General features: G+C 44.5%; 1 protein-coding gene across 5 annotated transcripts in view; it reads right to left on the reverse strand.

Annotated features, from left to right (window-relative positions):
* IMMP2L (inner mitochondrial membrane peptidase subunit 2) overlaps nt 1-16,476 on the reverse strand; it is a 1,735,376-nt gene that overhangs the window by 1,707,985 nt on the left and 10,915 nt on the right. For 4 of the 5 annotated variants that reach the window (XM_075342497.1, XM_075342501.1, XM_075342499.1 and 1 more), the window contains exon 2: nt 13,146-13,282. In XM_075342497.1, coding sequence (XP_075198612.1) covers nt 13,146-13,282 — 137 coding nt within the window. The remainder of the gene's footprint in view (nt 1-13,145; nt 13,283-16,476) is intronic. The other variant, XM_075342498.1, reaches the window with a different exon arrangement.

Here is a 16,476-nt window from a genome sequence, read left to right on the forward strand (position 1 = left end):
ATATTGTGCTACAGTAAGGGTATGCGCGCACGCTGAATTGAATAAGTGCCTTTTTGCCGAGTGTTTTTGAAGCCTTTTTTATACATTCAGTGGTGGAAAAACTGCAAAAATGCTGAAAGAATTGACATTTTCTCCTGCAAATCTGCAAGGAAAACAAGCAACGTGCACAAAACTTCAGGTTTCTCACTGACTTTGCTGGCATAAGGATTTGCATGTCATTGTGACAAAACTGCACTAAAAAAAACGCATTAAAAAGACAGGATAAAAATGCTCTGTATGCACATGGCCTTAAAGGGAACCTGTTAGGTCCAATATGCACCCAGAACCACGAGCAGCTCTGGGTGCAGATTGCTAATCCCTGCCTAACCGTCCCTATATACAGTAGTATACATAAATAGATCTTTAGAAAAAGTATTTCTAAATAATAATAATAATGCGCTAGTTTCCATGCCAGTCGCCCCCATTAGCATGTTAGTACATCCCTGTTAGTGTGCTAAAATGCTAATGAATGCGCAGCGTCACAGGATGATCTCACTCACCTCTCCATCGCCATCGCATCCGACGTGGGATTTTGGCTTAGTGCACATGACCCCGGAGTTTGGGTCATGCGCACTATGAAGTCGGGTGTATGAGTCCTTGACTTCAAACTGAAGTACTGCGCATGACCGAAACTCGGGGGTCATGCACACTGAGCCGAAATCCCTCGTCAGACGCGATGGCAGCCAGAGAGGTGAGATCATCCTGTGATGTTGCATATTCATTAGCATGATAGCATGCCCACAGGGACTTACTAACATGCTAATAGGGGCAACTAACGCCCAGGGGACTAGTCCCCACACTCATTAGCATACAGTAAAAGATGGACGCATGTTAAAAAAAATGTAGTGTGAAAGCAGCCTTAATAAGCATTAGCCCGCAATGTATTACCAATAACTTGTGAAGCATCTGGACTGTCAGATTGATCACATCATAATAGTTAAAAAGATTCAACTAAATAAAGGAAGCATGGATATATTTACTATGTAAATAACACTTCAGTATAACAGTTGATGCTATTTTGCTTATTATGCGAAAAAGGAGAAAAAAAAAAAACTTGGTGCCTTGTTAATAACATCTTGTTAGCTGACATCTCAAGGGATAGCAGGCACATGGAGATTGAGAATAAAAAGTGACATTTGGAAAGATCAGGTTCCTTCTATTGCAGCATAAAAATAAATACAGTTATAGTGTTCCTTTGCTTCCTGCTGATTTGCGAATGACACAGACTTGCAGGGAAACATACACACACAAAGATTCTTCATAGCAGTGCCAAAACAATCAAGTCAGCACAAGCCATAAGAGGCGACATGTTTTCTTTGCATATGCCATGTTTTTAGATCTTCTGCAAAATCATCAGTGGACACTAATAAAGCGAGTGTCTTCCAGGACTACACAAGTCCTGGAACGAGATGTAGCTACATACTTAAAAACGTCCTGTTCTTTATGACAGAACTTTTAATTTCAAGCACAGCAAGAGGCTCGGTAATGAGAGCACAACACCGCTGGCAGTCTAAGAGGTTTATTAGAAATCAAACTTTCTGGGATCACACAGAGCGAGCTTGAAGTTAAGACTATTGAGTGCCCCATGGTCGTACACTGCATATCAATAAAAGGCAACACGCTGGGTGTACTCGACTCCCTCGCCCCCCCAACCACCATCTTTTAAGTGTTCCACATAAATCACTCCAATGTACAAGAGAGTGTGCGGAGTAATCTGCTGGGTCTGCTTTTTCTAGCTAGCATAAAATTAATCCGTTTCACATGTAACGACTCTCAGATCTCTACCAATTAACCTTTTTTTTAATTCTTTCCCCTAGTTTCGCTGATATAAAGAAAATCTCTTGAAATACATGAACTTCTACAAGTCTAAAAATAAGACTAGCTGAAAGTTACAAGCATGGTCATGGCAAAATATGTGTCATCACAAAACAAAAAAGAATTGTAAAGGCAAAGAACCCCAAAGAACCTCTCTAAGGGCTAGGACACACGGTGAGTAAAACGGGCCAAGTGGAATGCTATAAAAAAAAAACGCATTCCATTCGAATCAATGATTGATTGATCTCTATGAGAAACAAAATTATAATTTTGTAGTTGTAATACCTTTTAATGGCTAACTAAAATAAAATAAAATAGGATGTTACAAAGCAAGCTTTCGAGACATCTCAGGTCTCTTCATAAGGCATGGTATGACAAAATATCTGAAGAAACACAAATATATACACAAAACAGAGCAGAGGGATGGCAGAATAAAAAGGGCATTTAAATTTTATTTTGCCATCTCTCTGCACTGTTTGTGCATATATTTGTGTTTCTTCAGATATTTTGTCATACCATGCCCGAGGAAGAGACCTGAGATGTCTTGAAAGCTTGCTTTGTAACATCACTTTATTTTAGTTAGCCATTAAAAGGTATCACAACTGCAAAATTATAATTTTGTTTCTCTCACTGAGAACAATGAATCATTTTTCAACTGGCTAACACGGTACCAAATCCTTTTTCTTTTAACATTCAGACCAATGTTACTCTATGGGGCCGTTCCCATCTGCAATTTTTCTTTCAGCCCTAATCGGACCAAGAAAACAATCGCAGCATGCTACGAGTGTAAGCCGATCAGTATTCACTCAAACAAGTCTATGGGTGTGAGTGAAACATCACACTGCACTCGTATGACACCGGAGTGCAGTGAGATAATCACATCAGCTGATAATGGAAGAGATGGGGAGATTAATCCCGCCCTCTCCTCCACAGCTGTGATCCGATCGCAGGATCAGATCACAGTATAATGACATTTGGCTCCCACTTGAAGCAGAGTGGGAGCCAAGGGTCATTAGCATATCGCATCAGATGCTCTCACACCGCATGCCATACGCTCGTGTGTCTCCAGCCTAAGGTGGAAATTCTCTACTACCGTGTATCCCCGAAAATAAGCCCTAGCAGGAATTTTCTGCCCTTTTGGAGTAAGGCTCAACTATAAGCCCTACTCCGAAAATCAGCCCTACTTATAATTCAATAATGAAGTGTCCATGCAGCTAAAAAAAAGTTAAGGAATACTGCAAGACACTTCATTATAGAAAGCAGACACCCCCAAAAGATAGAAGAAAGAAGACCGCGCAATCATACTTACCATATCCTAAGTGGGTAGACCTGCGGTGGAACGCATACACACAAACACATGGTGATACCGTACTTTTCCAGGGACCTGGGATGCAATGAAACATGAGAACCTGCGGTGAAATGCATCGATGCGTTCCACCGTAGGTCCTTGCGCTCCAATGCACTGTGTCCCAGGTCATCCTGGTGGCCAGAAGCAATACGGTATTACCGGATGTTGTGTGTTTGTGTGTGTTCTTGTGATCTGCTGTGTGTGTGAGGGCTAGCCGGAAGCAGGGGAGGACCGCTGTGGAGCACACCTGGTCTGGTAAGTATGATTCTTCTGAGCGTGAACAGGGGGTTTCCTCGGGAATAAGCCCTACCTCAAAAATAAACCCTAAGGCATTTTTTGAAGAATAGAATAATATGAAAGTGTCTTATTTTAGGGGAAACACGATATCCCAGTTGATGACACCAATACGGCACTCCATCCAGTACAACAGCATAAATCACAGGCATATCTAGGGGGGGCTAGCGGGGCATGTGCCCCGGGTGCAGCTGTCAGGGGGTGCAATCGGCACTCTAAGTTTCCCCAGCGGTTCTGTTTTGCTGCCTCTGAAGTTGGGAGCCAGCTATTCTCTGTACCTGGCTGTCAAGCTGACAGCCAGACTCACAGAGTGCAGCGCGCGGCGTCCTGTGATCAATTATACTTGTGTTTTTCAGATGCAAGTACAATTGATCCCTGAGCACGGACACTTCCGGGCCAGTGCAAGATTAGCAATGTCATCAGGTCAGCTGATTGCACTGATTGTCACTCGTCGGCGCCGTAGAGGCAGCAAACAGTGCTGGTGGTGAGAGCTCCAGTGTGAGCTGAAGACTCCAAAGAGGAACAGTATGGGTGTTGTGGGGGGGACAGTATATACAGACACAGTATGGGGAAGGGGAAGAATGTATATGTTGCCACAGTATGGGGGGAGGGGGAAGGGAGGATTGTATCTGCGGCCACAGTATGGTGGAAGGGGGGCAGTATATATGGTCACAGTATGGGGAGAAATGTATATGCGGTCACAGTATGGGTGGAGGGTGAGGGGAGAAATATACAGTACAGACCAAAAGTTTGGAAACACCATCTCATTTCTAGAACAACTGTTAAGAGGAGACTTTGTGCAGCAGGGATTCATGTTAAAATAGTTGCTAGTAAACCACTGCTAAGGACAGACAACAAGCAGAAGAGACTTGTTTGGGCTAAAGAACACAAGAAATTGACATTAGACCAGTGGAAATCTGTGCTTTGGTCTGATGAGTCCAAATTTGAGATCTTTGCATCCAACTACCGTGATTTTGTAGAAGAGGTGAACGGATGGACTCTACATGCCTGTTTCCCACCGTGAAGCATGGAGGAGGAGGTGTGATGGTGTGGGGGTGCTTTGCTGGTGACACTGTTTGGGATTTATTCAAAATTGAAGGCATACTGAACCAACATGCCTACCACAGCATCTTGCAGCGGCATACTATTTCATCTGGTTTGCGTTTAGTTGGATCATCATTTATTTTTCAATAGGACAATGACCTCAAACACACCTCCAGGCTGTGTAAGGGCTATTTGACTGAGAAGGAGAGTGATAGGGTGCTATGCCAGATGGCCTGGTCTCCACAGTCACCAGACCTGAATCCAATCGAGAAAGTTTGGGGTGAGCTGGACTGCAGAGTGAAGGCAAAAGGGCCAACAAGATGTCCTAAGCATCTCTGGGAACTCCTTCAAGACTGTTGGAAGACCATTTCCGGTGACTACCTCTTGAAGCTCATCAAGAAAATGCCAAGAGTGTGCAAAGCAGTGATCAAAGCAAAAGGTGGCTGCTTTGAAGAACCTAGAATATAAGACATATTTTCAGTTGTTTCACACTTTAAGCATTTCATTCCACGTTTTACTTCATAGTTTTGATGCCTTCAATGTGAATCTACAATTTTTAGAGTCATGAAAATAAAGATAACTCTTTGAATGAGAAGGTGTGTCCAAACTTTTGATCTTTACTGTATATACGACCATATTATGGGGAGGAGGGGAAGATTGTATATGCGGCCATAGTATGGGGGAAGGGGAGGATTGTATATGCGGCCATAGTATGGGGGAGGGGAGGAATGTATATGTGGTCACAGTATGGGGGTAGGGGAGGAGTGTATATGCAACCATAGTATGGGGGAAGGGAGGAATGTATATGCAGCCACAGTATGGGGGGGAGAGGGAGGAATGTATATATGGCCACAGTATTGGGAGGGGGAATATCTATATAGCCACACAGTATTGAGAGAGAGGTTGGGGAGGGGAAAGTGTGTATAGCCACACAGTATGGGTGGGAAGGGAGATGTATATATGGCCACACAGTATGGGGAGAGAAAATAGGGAAGGGTGATTTATATATGGAGACATTATGGGAAGAGAGGGATGTATATGTGGCCACATAGTATAGTGAGAGTGCGAGGTATAAGGACACAGTATGGGGAATTTCAGGACTATATGTTAGCAAGGGAGAAATTTTGAGTACACGGTATGGGGAGCAAACAGGCAGGATGGGATCGAGGAAGAAATGTATGTGGACACAGTATGAGAGTGAGGGGAAATGACTGTGGAGGAAGTGAGGAGACAGTATAGGATCAAAAAAAATGTAAGGCGGCACAAACTAGAGACTGGGTAGTGTGGGGTATGAAGAGGGGGCACTATGGGGGGACAGTGTAAGGTGATAGCGAGGAAAGGTGTGTGATGAGGAGGCGAGACTGGGCAGTATAGTGGGTTCACAGTGTAGAGCACAGTGTGAAGAGGGTGCTTAATATGGAATGCAGAGGGCAGTGTGTAGGGCATGTTCCATTAAAGGGACAGTGTGTGCATCATATTTTGTGAAGAGAACACAGAGAGGGGCCATTACTTATTTATAATTTTTTTTTTTATAGGAGTATTCTAATCATTCTGCTATTTTTAAGGGTATTGTGTCGGGGTGTGCTGTAGAAAAGTGGAAAAGATGAAAGTCCGCAGAGATGAGCTGTGAATGTGAGAAGTCATCATGGCATCTGTACAAGATGAAAAAAACAAAGACATGACTCAGATCAGAGACAACTTCATAATAAGGTACCTGAATGTAAATGATTATCTGTAATACTAACTAATTCTCATCAGTAGTGACGTTCCTGTATGGTCCTCAGTCTGATGATGACTGGTAGCAACTCCCAGTATCTTTTTACCGTTGTTAAGGATGTACTGAAAGTTGTAGGTTCATGCAATACAAATGTATATGGGTCTGACCTGAGATTATAATTGATGTACCATATACTGATGGTGGTGTTGGTGATATATTTCTGTACTAATGAGGGTTTTAATGCTGTGTTTCTATACTGATAGTGTTATATGGATATATTTCTGTCCTGCTGATGGTTCTGGCGAGGAATTTCTGTACTGCTGGTGGTTCTAGTGATACTGTGTTTATGTTCTGATGTTGGTTCTAATTATGTATTTCTGGGTTCTAATTATGTATTTCTGTACCTCTGATGGTTCTGGTGATTATATACCTGTGCTGTTATTACTTCTGGTCCTGTACACAAGAAACAATTCCTAACTTGAAGAATTATGTAATACATGGCTATATTAAAGAGGTTGTCCACTACTTTAACATTGATGACCTTAGGATAGATCATCAATGTCTGATTAGACGGGGTTCAGCCCCCTGCCAATCAGCTGTTCTAGGTATCAGTGTTCAATTTTGGATCTGCTCCATCTTCTGATAGTGGCCGCCGCTGGTTACTGCACTTCCACTCCAATTCAAATGAATGAGTACTCAGCATACGTGTGCTCACATAACCGTCCACTCTCGCCATTGGCATAGGAGAATCCTAAAAGTGTGCAGAGCATGCGTTGTGAGAATTCAGAAGTGTGCAGTCACCTAGTGTCTGTAGACTTTCATTATAAATCTGGACAACCCCTTTAATTATAAAATTAAGCACTGTAGCCCAATCCTAACAGTGTGTAATATACTCCCTGTCAGGATTCAGCTCTGCTCGCTGGTTCCAGCAGTCATCACAAGGCCACTCCACTCATATGTGATTTTCATATTTAGCTTCTCTTTCTATTTCTCTGTTTTTCATTGAACATTGAGAGTCAGGAAGAGCAGCTTGTCTGCACATGAGTAAATGAGCAAATCAATATGAATGAGCGGTCACATGACGACTACCCAAACCATGGGAGAGGGGGGGCACCAAGCAGAATTCTTGCCCTGGCCAGAAAGCCAAGATACACCTTTGCATAAATATATGATAATTAGGGCTGAGCAGACCCTTGGAAGTTCAGGTTCGGCTGAACTTTAGTTCAAACTTCAGTTTGGCACCTTGACTTGACCCCAGACCTCCAACCCCATATAAGTCAATGGGGACCCAAACGTCTCTGCTATAAAATGGTTGTGGTAATTCTCTCTCTTTCATTTGCTCTTGCTCCACTGCCTTCTTTCAACAAACTTTGTCAGCATACGAACAGCACTTGAACTCAAACCCAGACTTTTTATGTCTGTGTTCAAGTCCGAGATCCAGACACCTGCTGTTCGGCGCTCGGTGCGAACACCAAACTTTACAGTTCTGGTTCACTCATCTCTAATCATAATGCATGCTTAAATCCAACCTTCTGCAGACATTACTAATGAATATTAAGGAAAACCTCTCCAAAGCACTCTTTGTCGATTTGTAGGTGGTAACTGACCACTGCAGCTAATGAGTGACTTCATTGTTAACATACGGCACAACTGTCATGAGGGCTTCCATCGCTAATCAGAAATCTCAGTAGTATGGCTCTAATATGGTTGATCAAGATCATAGCTGCCAACTATCAAGACATACAGTGGGTACGGAAAGTATTCAGAACCCTTACATGTTTTACTCTTTGTTTCATTTCAACCATTTGGTAAATTCAAAAAAGTTCATTTTTTTCTCATTAATGTACACTCTACACCCCATCTTGACAGAAAAAAACAGAAATGTAGACATTTTTGAAAATGTATTAACCTCTTCAGCCCCCAGCCTGTTAAAGACCCGGCCATTTTTTGCAATTTTTACCAGTGTCATTTTGACAGGTTATAACTCTGGAACGCTTCAACGGATCCTGGCAATTGACATTGTTTTTTCGTGACATATTGTACTTCATGTCAGTGGTAAATTTAGGCCGATATGTTTTGCGTTTGTGAAAATTTCGGAAATTTGGCGAAAAATTAGAAAATTTTGCAATTTTCAAAATTTGAAATTTAATGCCCATAAATCTGAGAGATATGTCACACAAAATAGTTACTAAATAACATTTCCCACATGTTTGCTTTACACCAGCGCAATTTTTGAAACAAATTTTTTTTCCATTAGGAAGTTAAAAGGGTTTAAAGTTCATCAGCAATTTCTCATTTTTCCAACAAAATTTACAAAAAAAAATTTTTTAGGTACCACATCACATTTGGAGTGATTTGAGAAACCTAGGCGACAGAAAATACCCAAAAGTGACCCTATTCTAAAATCTGCACCCCTCACTCTGCTCAAAACCACATCCAAGAAGTTTATTAACCCTTTAGGAGCTTCACAGCAACCAAAGCAATGTAGACGAAAAAATGAAAATGTTAAAAAAGTAACACAAAAATGTTACTTTAGCCATAAAAATTTGTATTTTCACAAGGGTATCAGGAAAAATGCATCATAAAATGTATTGTGGATTTTCTCCTGAGTACGCTGATACCCCATATGTGGTGGAAATCAAATGTTTGGGCACACGGCAGGACTCGGAAGGCAAGGAGCGCCATTTCACAGCAAAATTGGTTGGAATTATTAGCGGACGCCATGTTGCGTTTGGAGACCCTCCTGAAGTGCCTAAACAATGGAGCTCCCCCACAATTGGCCCCATTTTGGAAACTAGACCCCTCATGGAATTTATCTAGCTGTTTAGTGAGCACTTTGAACCCCTGGAGGCTTCACAAACGTTTGTAATGTTCAGCCGTAAAAAATATTTTTTTTTTACCACAAAATTGTTTTTTCAAACAGGTAGCTTTTTTTCACAAGGGTATCAGGAAAAAATGCACCATAAAACGTATTGTGCAATTTCTCATAAATACACAGATACCTCATATGTGGTGGAAATCAATTGTTTGGGCGCACGGCGGGGCTCAGAAGAGAAGGAGCGCCATTTCACAGCAAAATTGGTTGGAATTATTAGCTGACGCCATGTTGCATTTGGAGACCCCATGAGGTGCCTAAACAATGGAGCACCCCACATTTTGGAAACTAGACCCCCCCCCATACAAAAAAATCAGTTAGGCGAAATAAAAAATACGGACGTCAGTAAAAAAATAATAATAAAATAATGAGCGCCTGCAACCTGACACAATGGCAAGTGCCACACATGGGAGCGATGCACGAATCTCGCATCACATCATCCGGCACAGCCGCACACTCCTGTTTGGAAGAGAGCGACCATGCCAGATGATGGGATGTGAGACTCGTGCATGGCTCTCACGTGTGGCACTGGGCTGCTCCTTACAATATTCAGTAAAAATACTGTAGTTGACGATTACTACAGTATAATTTTACTGGCCCTAAACTAAGTTTATTTGTATTTCTTTCTTAGTTTACAGAAAAAAATCATGACGCACGCACGGATGTGCTGCAAAAAGGGGGGGGACTAGGTGGGATGAAAAGAAAATGGATGGAGGGTGGGAGAGGGAGCGGCGGAGGATGGGAGAGAGCGTGGCGGAGGATGGGAAAGGGCGCGGCAGATGGAATAGCGGTGGAGGATGGGAGAGGGCGGGCAGCAGATCAGGGTGAGAGGTGGTGGAGGGAGCAGCAGATCGGGGAGGGTGAGAGGTGGGGGAGGGGGCTTCAGATGAAGAGGATGTGAGAGAGCAGGCTGCAGATCAGGGAGGGTAAGAGAGGGGGCAGCAGATCAGGGAGGGGGGCAGCAGCTGATGAGGGAGAGCGGGCAGCAGATCGGGGAGGGTGAGATGGCGGAGGCGGGCAGATCGGGAAGGTGAAATGGCGGACAGCGTGCAGCAGATCGGGAAGGTGAGATGGGGAGGGGGCAGCAGATGGGGAAGTGAGATGGCGGACAACAGATCGGGAAGGTGAGATGGGGAGGGGGCAGCAGATGGGGAGGTGAGATGGTGGACAGCAGATCGGGAAGGTGAGATGGGGGAGGGGGCAGCAGATGGGGAGGTGAGATGGCGGAGAGCGTGCAGCAGATCGTGAAGGTGAGATGGGGGAGCGTGCAGCAGATGGGGAGGTGAGATGGTGGAGAGCATGCAGCAGATCGGGAAGGTGAGATGGGGGAGGAGGCAGCAGATCGGGAAGGTGAGATAGGGGAGGGGGCAGCAGATGGTTAGGTGAGATGGCGGACAGCGTGCAGCAGATTGCGAAGGTAAGATAGGGGAGGGTGCAGCAGATGGTTAGGTGAGATGGCGGACAGCGGGCAGCAGATCGGGAAGGTGAGATGGCGGACAGCGGGCAGCAGATCGGGAAGGTGAGATGGTGGAGAGCAGTGGCAGATCGCACAGGGTGGGAGATGGTGGAGGGGGCAACAGATGAGGATGGGAGATAATGGGCAGCAGCTAACGGAGGGGGCAGTGGCTGATTGGGGGGGAGCGGTGGCAGATGGAGGCGGCTGCAGTAGATAGAGATCGTGGGGGCAGCGGATCGGGGGATCGGTGGCGGCAGCGGATCGGGGGCAAGGGCTAACCAGGGCACTTGCAGGGATCGCTCCCCTTGGCTTCCACGGAGTAAAGCGGAGGGGAGTGGTCACCAGCCCCAGATCCACGGTGACTGGAGAGATTGGTCACAAGGCCGATCTCTCCAATCAAAGCTGGGGGCGGGTGAAGCACCGATCACCCAGCTCCAGCCAATAATCAGTGCTAGAGCTGCACTGACCATGGCTGGATTTCAATGTTTCAACCCAACCATTTTCTATGGCTGGAACATTACAGTGGCTGTGATTGGCTGAGTGGTGTTCGTCAGCCAATCACAGCCTTCGTAGCTCCGTGGAGGAAGCACCACCCCTCCTGAGGTCAGGCAACAGTCCCCTTCTCCCTGAATCTAAGGTTTGTGTGTACCGATCGCACTCACACTCACGGGGGCTCCAGGGCCGCGATTTCGCCATGACGTACTGGGTACGTCGTGGGTCGTTTAGCACCAGGTCACCATGACATACCCAGTACGTCAAGAGTCGTTAAGGGGTTAAACAAGGAAAACTGAAAGATCAGCTGGTCATAAGTATTCGGACCCTTTGCTCAGTATTGAGTAGAAGCACCCTTTTGAGCTTGTACAGCCATGAGTCTTCTTGGGAATGATGCAACACTTTTTCACACCTGGATTTGGGGATCCTCTGCTATTCTTGCTTGCAGATCCTCTCCAGTTCTGTCAGGTTGGATAGTGAACGTTAGTGGACAGCCATTTTAAGGTCTTTCCAGCGATGCTCAATTGGGTTTAGGTCATGGCTCTGGCTGGGCCAGTCAAGAATAGTCACAGAGTTGTCCTGAAGCCACTCCTTTGTTATTTTAGCTGTGTGCTTAGCTTAGGGTCATTGTCTTGGTAGAAGGTGAACTTTTGGCCACGTCTGAGGTCCAGAGCTCTCTGGAAGAGGTTTTCTTCTAGGATCTCTCTGTACTTGGCCACATTCATCTTTCCTTCAATTGCAATCAGTCGTCCTGTCCCTGCAGCTGAAAAACACCCCATAGCATGATGCTGCCACCACCATGTTTCACTCTTGGGATTGTATTGGGCAGGTGATGAACAGTGCCTGTTTTTTTCCACATATACCGCTTAGAATTATCACCAAAAAGTTATATCTTTATCTCATCAGAACAGAGAGTCTTATTTCTTATAGTCTGGGAGTCCTTCATGTGTTTTGGGGTTTTTTTTGCAAACTCTATGCTGGCTTTCATATATCTTGCACTGAGGAGAGGACTCCACTCTGCCATAAAGGCCACTCTGCCATAAAGGCCCAACTGGTGGAGGGCTGCAGTGATAGTTAACTTTGTGGAACTTTCTCCCATCTCCCTACTGCATCTCTGGAGCTCAGCCACAGTGATCTTGGGGTTCTTCTTTACCTCTCTCACCAAAGCTCTTCTGCCACGATTGCTCAGTTTGGCTGGACGGCCAAGTCTAGGAAGAGTTCTGGTGGTCCCAAACTTCTTCCATTTAAGGATTATGGAGGCCACTGTGCTCTTAGGGACCTTGAGTACTGCAGAAATTCTTTTGTAATCTTGGACAGATCTGTGTCTTGCCACAATTCTGTCTCTGAGCTACTTGGGCTGTTCTTTTGACCTCATGATATACAATGCGACCTGTGAGGTCTTATATAGACAGGTGTGTGTCTTTCCAAATCAAGTCCTATCAGTTTAATTAAACACAGCTAGACTCCAATGAAGGAGTAGAACCATCTCAAGGAGGATCACAAGGAAATGGACAGCATGTGACTTAAATATGAGTGTCTGAGCAAAGGGTCTGAATACTTATTACCATGTAATATTTCAGTTTTTCTTGTTTAATAAATTTGCAAAAATTTCTACATTTCTGTTTTTTTCTGTCAAGTTGGGGTGCAGAGTGTACATTAATGAGGGAAAAAATGAACTTTTTTGAATTTACCAAATGACTGCAATGAAACAAAGCATGAAAAATTTAAAGGGGTATGAATACTTTCCGTATTCACTGTATTTGCCTACTGATCCTGGGCTAAAAAAGGTGGGTTTATGTAAATTCTGTCCAAAAGTGGTTGTTCTCGGGTGGTCAAGGGGTGTTACTGGGAGGGCAGGGTTAGTGCGGGTCTTAAACATTCAGAGAAATGTTGTCAGCTATGAGAGATACTTAGCAGCACATTTTCCAATCCTCCATTGTGCTGCCATATAATACAGAGATCCCATTGACATGTATGGGATGTAAGTTTAAAGTGCACTATTTGCCATTCTGTGACTACAGTCAAAAATACAATGCAATTTTATGAAAAATGGGATAAAATTTACCTGCATTGAAATGCCTTCCACTTTTGCTACACAAGCAACACGATCAAGAAAAGTGACAGTAACGGGTACTGCCACAAAGAATCCGCTTACAAACGCACGAATATACTTCCTTCCAAAGATCTGTGCCATCATCTGCACTAAAAGAAGAACAAGGTATTATAGACCTATGACATCAAAACTAATTATTGCTAAACATACACTAGGACCCCTAACACGGCAGATTGTGACCGCATCAGTATTTGTAACAAAATCAGGAGAAGAGACTATGAAAAAATTGACCATTTTAAAAAAAATCCTCGAAGTTCCGACATAATCCAATGTTGTAATTTCCCACGATGTCCATTGAATCCTATGATGCTTTGTTCTCAGAAAGAGGCTCCAAAGGTCACTAGTGGTCAGCGGCTGGCTTGGAATTTCTCAAGAGCAATGAGAAATTCCGGGCTGCTGCTGACCAGCAGTGACCTATGAAGCCACTTTCTGAGAACGAAGCTCCATAGAATTCGATGGACATCGTGGGAAATTACAACATTGTATTATGTCGGAACTTCAAGGATTTTTATAAATTAATAAATTGCTGAAAGAGGGGGGAGTGTGTATTCAGATAAATTATTTTTTCCTATGTGTTTTTTCTACTTTTCACACACAGAATTAGTAATGGGGGTCTCTGATAAACTTGGCACATCGAATGGATGCACCACTTCTGGGGTGGCTGCAGACTGCTATTTTTAGGCTATGTGCACACACTGCGTTTTTTTGACGCTGCGTTTTTGTGCGTTTTTGGCCGCTAAAAACGCACAAAAACGCACCTGCGTCGAAAAAACGCGGCAAAAAACGCACGCATTTTGCCGCGATTTGGTTCGTTTTTTGCTGCGTTTTGCTGCGTTTTTGCTCACTGCGTCCTTATGCGGTTTTTATCAGTGAACAAAAAAAAAAGGTCTGATGTCATTTCCTTCTTCAATGTGTTCTTCATTCTCCACTAGTGTATACAGAAGAGCAGACAGCTGCAGAACTACAAGGCTCAGCATCCTCCATCCAATAGTGTATGCAGGAGAGCAGACAGCAGCTGTCGAACTACAAGGCTCAGCATCCTCCTTCCAGGACTGTATGCAGGATTTCTTTGCCCCCCCAACAAAAAAAAATGACGTGGGCTTCGCCATATTTTTGTATGCTAGCCGGGTACAGCAGGCAGGTACGGGCTGCCCCCAACCCCCAGCTGCCTATTTGTACCCGGCTGGGAACCAACAATATAGGGAAGCCCTTTTTTTTAAATTATTTCATGAATTTCATGAAATAATTTTAAAAAAAATGACGTGAGCTTCGCCCAATTTTTGAGTCCAGCCGGGTACAACTAGGCAGCTGGGGATTGGAATCCACAGTGCAAGGTGCCCATGCTTTCTGGGCACCCCCGCTATGAATTGCAGTCCCGCAGCCACCCCAGAAAATGGCGCTTTCATAGAAGCGCCATCTTCTGGCGCTGTATCCAACTCTTCCAGCTGCCCTGGTGACGGGTGGCTAGCTAGGTAATAATGGAGTTAGGGCTAGCTGTATATTATCAGCTAGCCCTAAGCCCGAAATTCATGGTGTCACGCCAATATTAGACATGGCCACCATGAATTTCTAGTAAAGATAAAAAAAAAACACAACACACAGAAAAATATTTTTATTAGAAATAAAACACAACACAATTAGTGACTCCATCTTTATTGAAATAAACCCCCCTCCGCAGTAATCCTGGGTTAGGGTCCCACGCCGTCCAATCCGGATCCAATATCATCTGATCGGTTTGCTGGAAGGCAAAGCAATCAGATGATGTGTCAGGTTCAAGGATATGAATCAGATGACACATCAGCTGATTGTATAAAAGCCGATTATACAATCAGCAGATGCATCGGTGCAAAAAAAAAAAAATAATACTCACTTATGTGCTGATTACCGGCAGCTCCTGGAGCGATGGGGTGGGAGTCTGATCCTGTCCGATCGCTGCAGCAGCTGCCGGTAATCAGGGATGAAGTCTCCTGACGCATCCGCTGATACCGGCCGGGCGCCCGCGTCACCGCGATACTTACGATCACCTGATGCGTCAGGTGACTGCATCAGGTGATCCATCGCCAGGTCCTGCATCCTGCAGGCATACGTACCCGGGGAGACTGCACACTGCCGGAGCGGCGATACCGTGACAGAATCTGGGAGCGGGCATGGCACCGAGAGTCTGCAGACAGGTGAGTATAACTTTTTTTTTTTTTTTTCTACTGTTAACTTTTGTTTTCGCAGCCGCTTCCACCTCCCGCCCAGACATGGCGCCGCACGGCAGCATACATGCCCAGGACAGGAGATGGAAGCGACGGTGACGGTACCGGGAGGATTCACGCTTCTGTATATACTGACAGAAGGAATCCTCTTCCTGTACACGTCACTTTACTACCCACCTCCTGCGTTTATAGCTGCGTTTTTGGTCTTAGAAACGCACCAAAACGCAGCTATTTGCGTTTCTCATTGCGTCTTTCAACATCCCATTGAACTCAATGGATGAAAAGCGCAGTGAAAAACGCGGGAATAATTGACATGCTGCGTTTTTGTGGCACCACAAAAACGCAGCTGAAAAAAAACAGATGTGTGGGGACAGCAAAAATGAAAACTCATAGACTTTGCTGGGGAAGCAAAGTCCTGCAGTTTTGAGGCCAAAAACGCACCCGGAAAACGCGCAAAAACGCCGAGAAAAACGCACTGTGTGCACATAGCCTTAGGCTGGGAATTGCTAAATAACCATGGACCTTCCCAATCTAATGACACCAGCCCACAGCTGTCTGCTTTACCTTGGCTGGCTACCAAAAATGGGGGGGAACCCCATGCCTTTTGTTTTTAAAATTATGTATTTATTACATATACACATTTGATTGCACGGCAATTGTCCTTCTCTTTCCCCCATTTTGCTTCCTTTTTCAGCACCCTAGCCTTTACTATGACCATTTCACATCCCAAAAGTTATTGTCCCCATTGACCTATACGGGGTTTGAGGTCAAGTCCGAGTACCGAACCAAACTTTTAACTAAAGTCCGGCTGAACATCCACAGGTCCACTCTTCTGTGGTTATGGGTCTAAAAAGATGTAGCATGACCTAAATGGATTGCAAATTTCAAATATACAGTATATACCAAAGCAATAGGCTGGGGCTACAACACGACTTTTGTCACCAAAGATCCCTGTATGCTACTGCTATATGGCAGCATTTGCAAGGTACCAAACTTGCACCAAGCAAGTCACAAAAAAATCAGACTTGCTTGTTGAGGTACTAGCAGGTTGCAATGCAACCCCACTCATCAGCATCTTGCAG

This window comes from Anomaloglossus baeobatrachus, chromosome 4, assembly GCF_048569485.1.
Source record: "Anomaloglossus baeobatrachus isolate aAnoBae1 chromosome 4, aAnoBae1.hap1, whole genome shotgun sequence".
NCBI lineage: Eukaryota > Metazoa > Chordata > Amphibia > Anura > Aromobatidae > Anomaloglossus > Anomaloglossus baeobatrachus.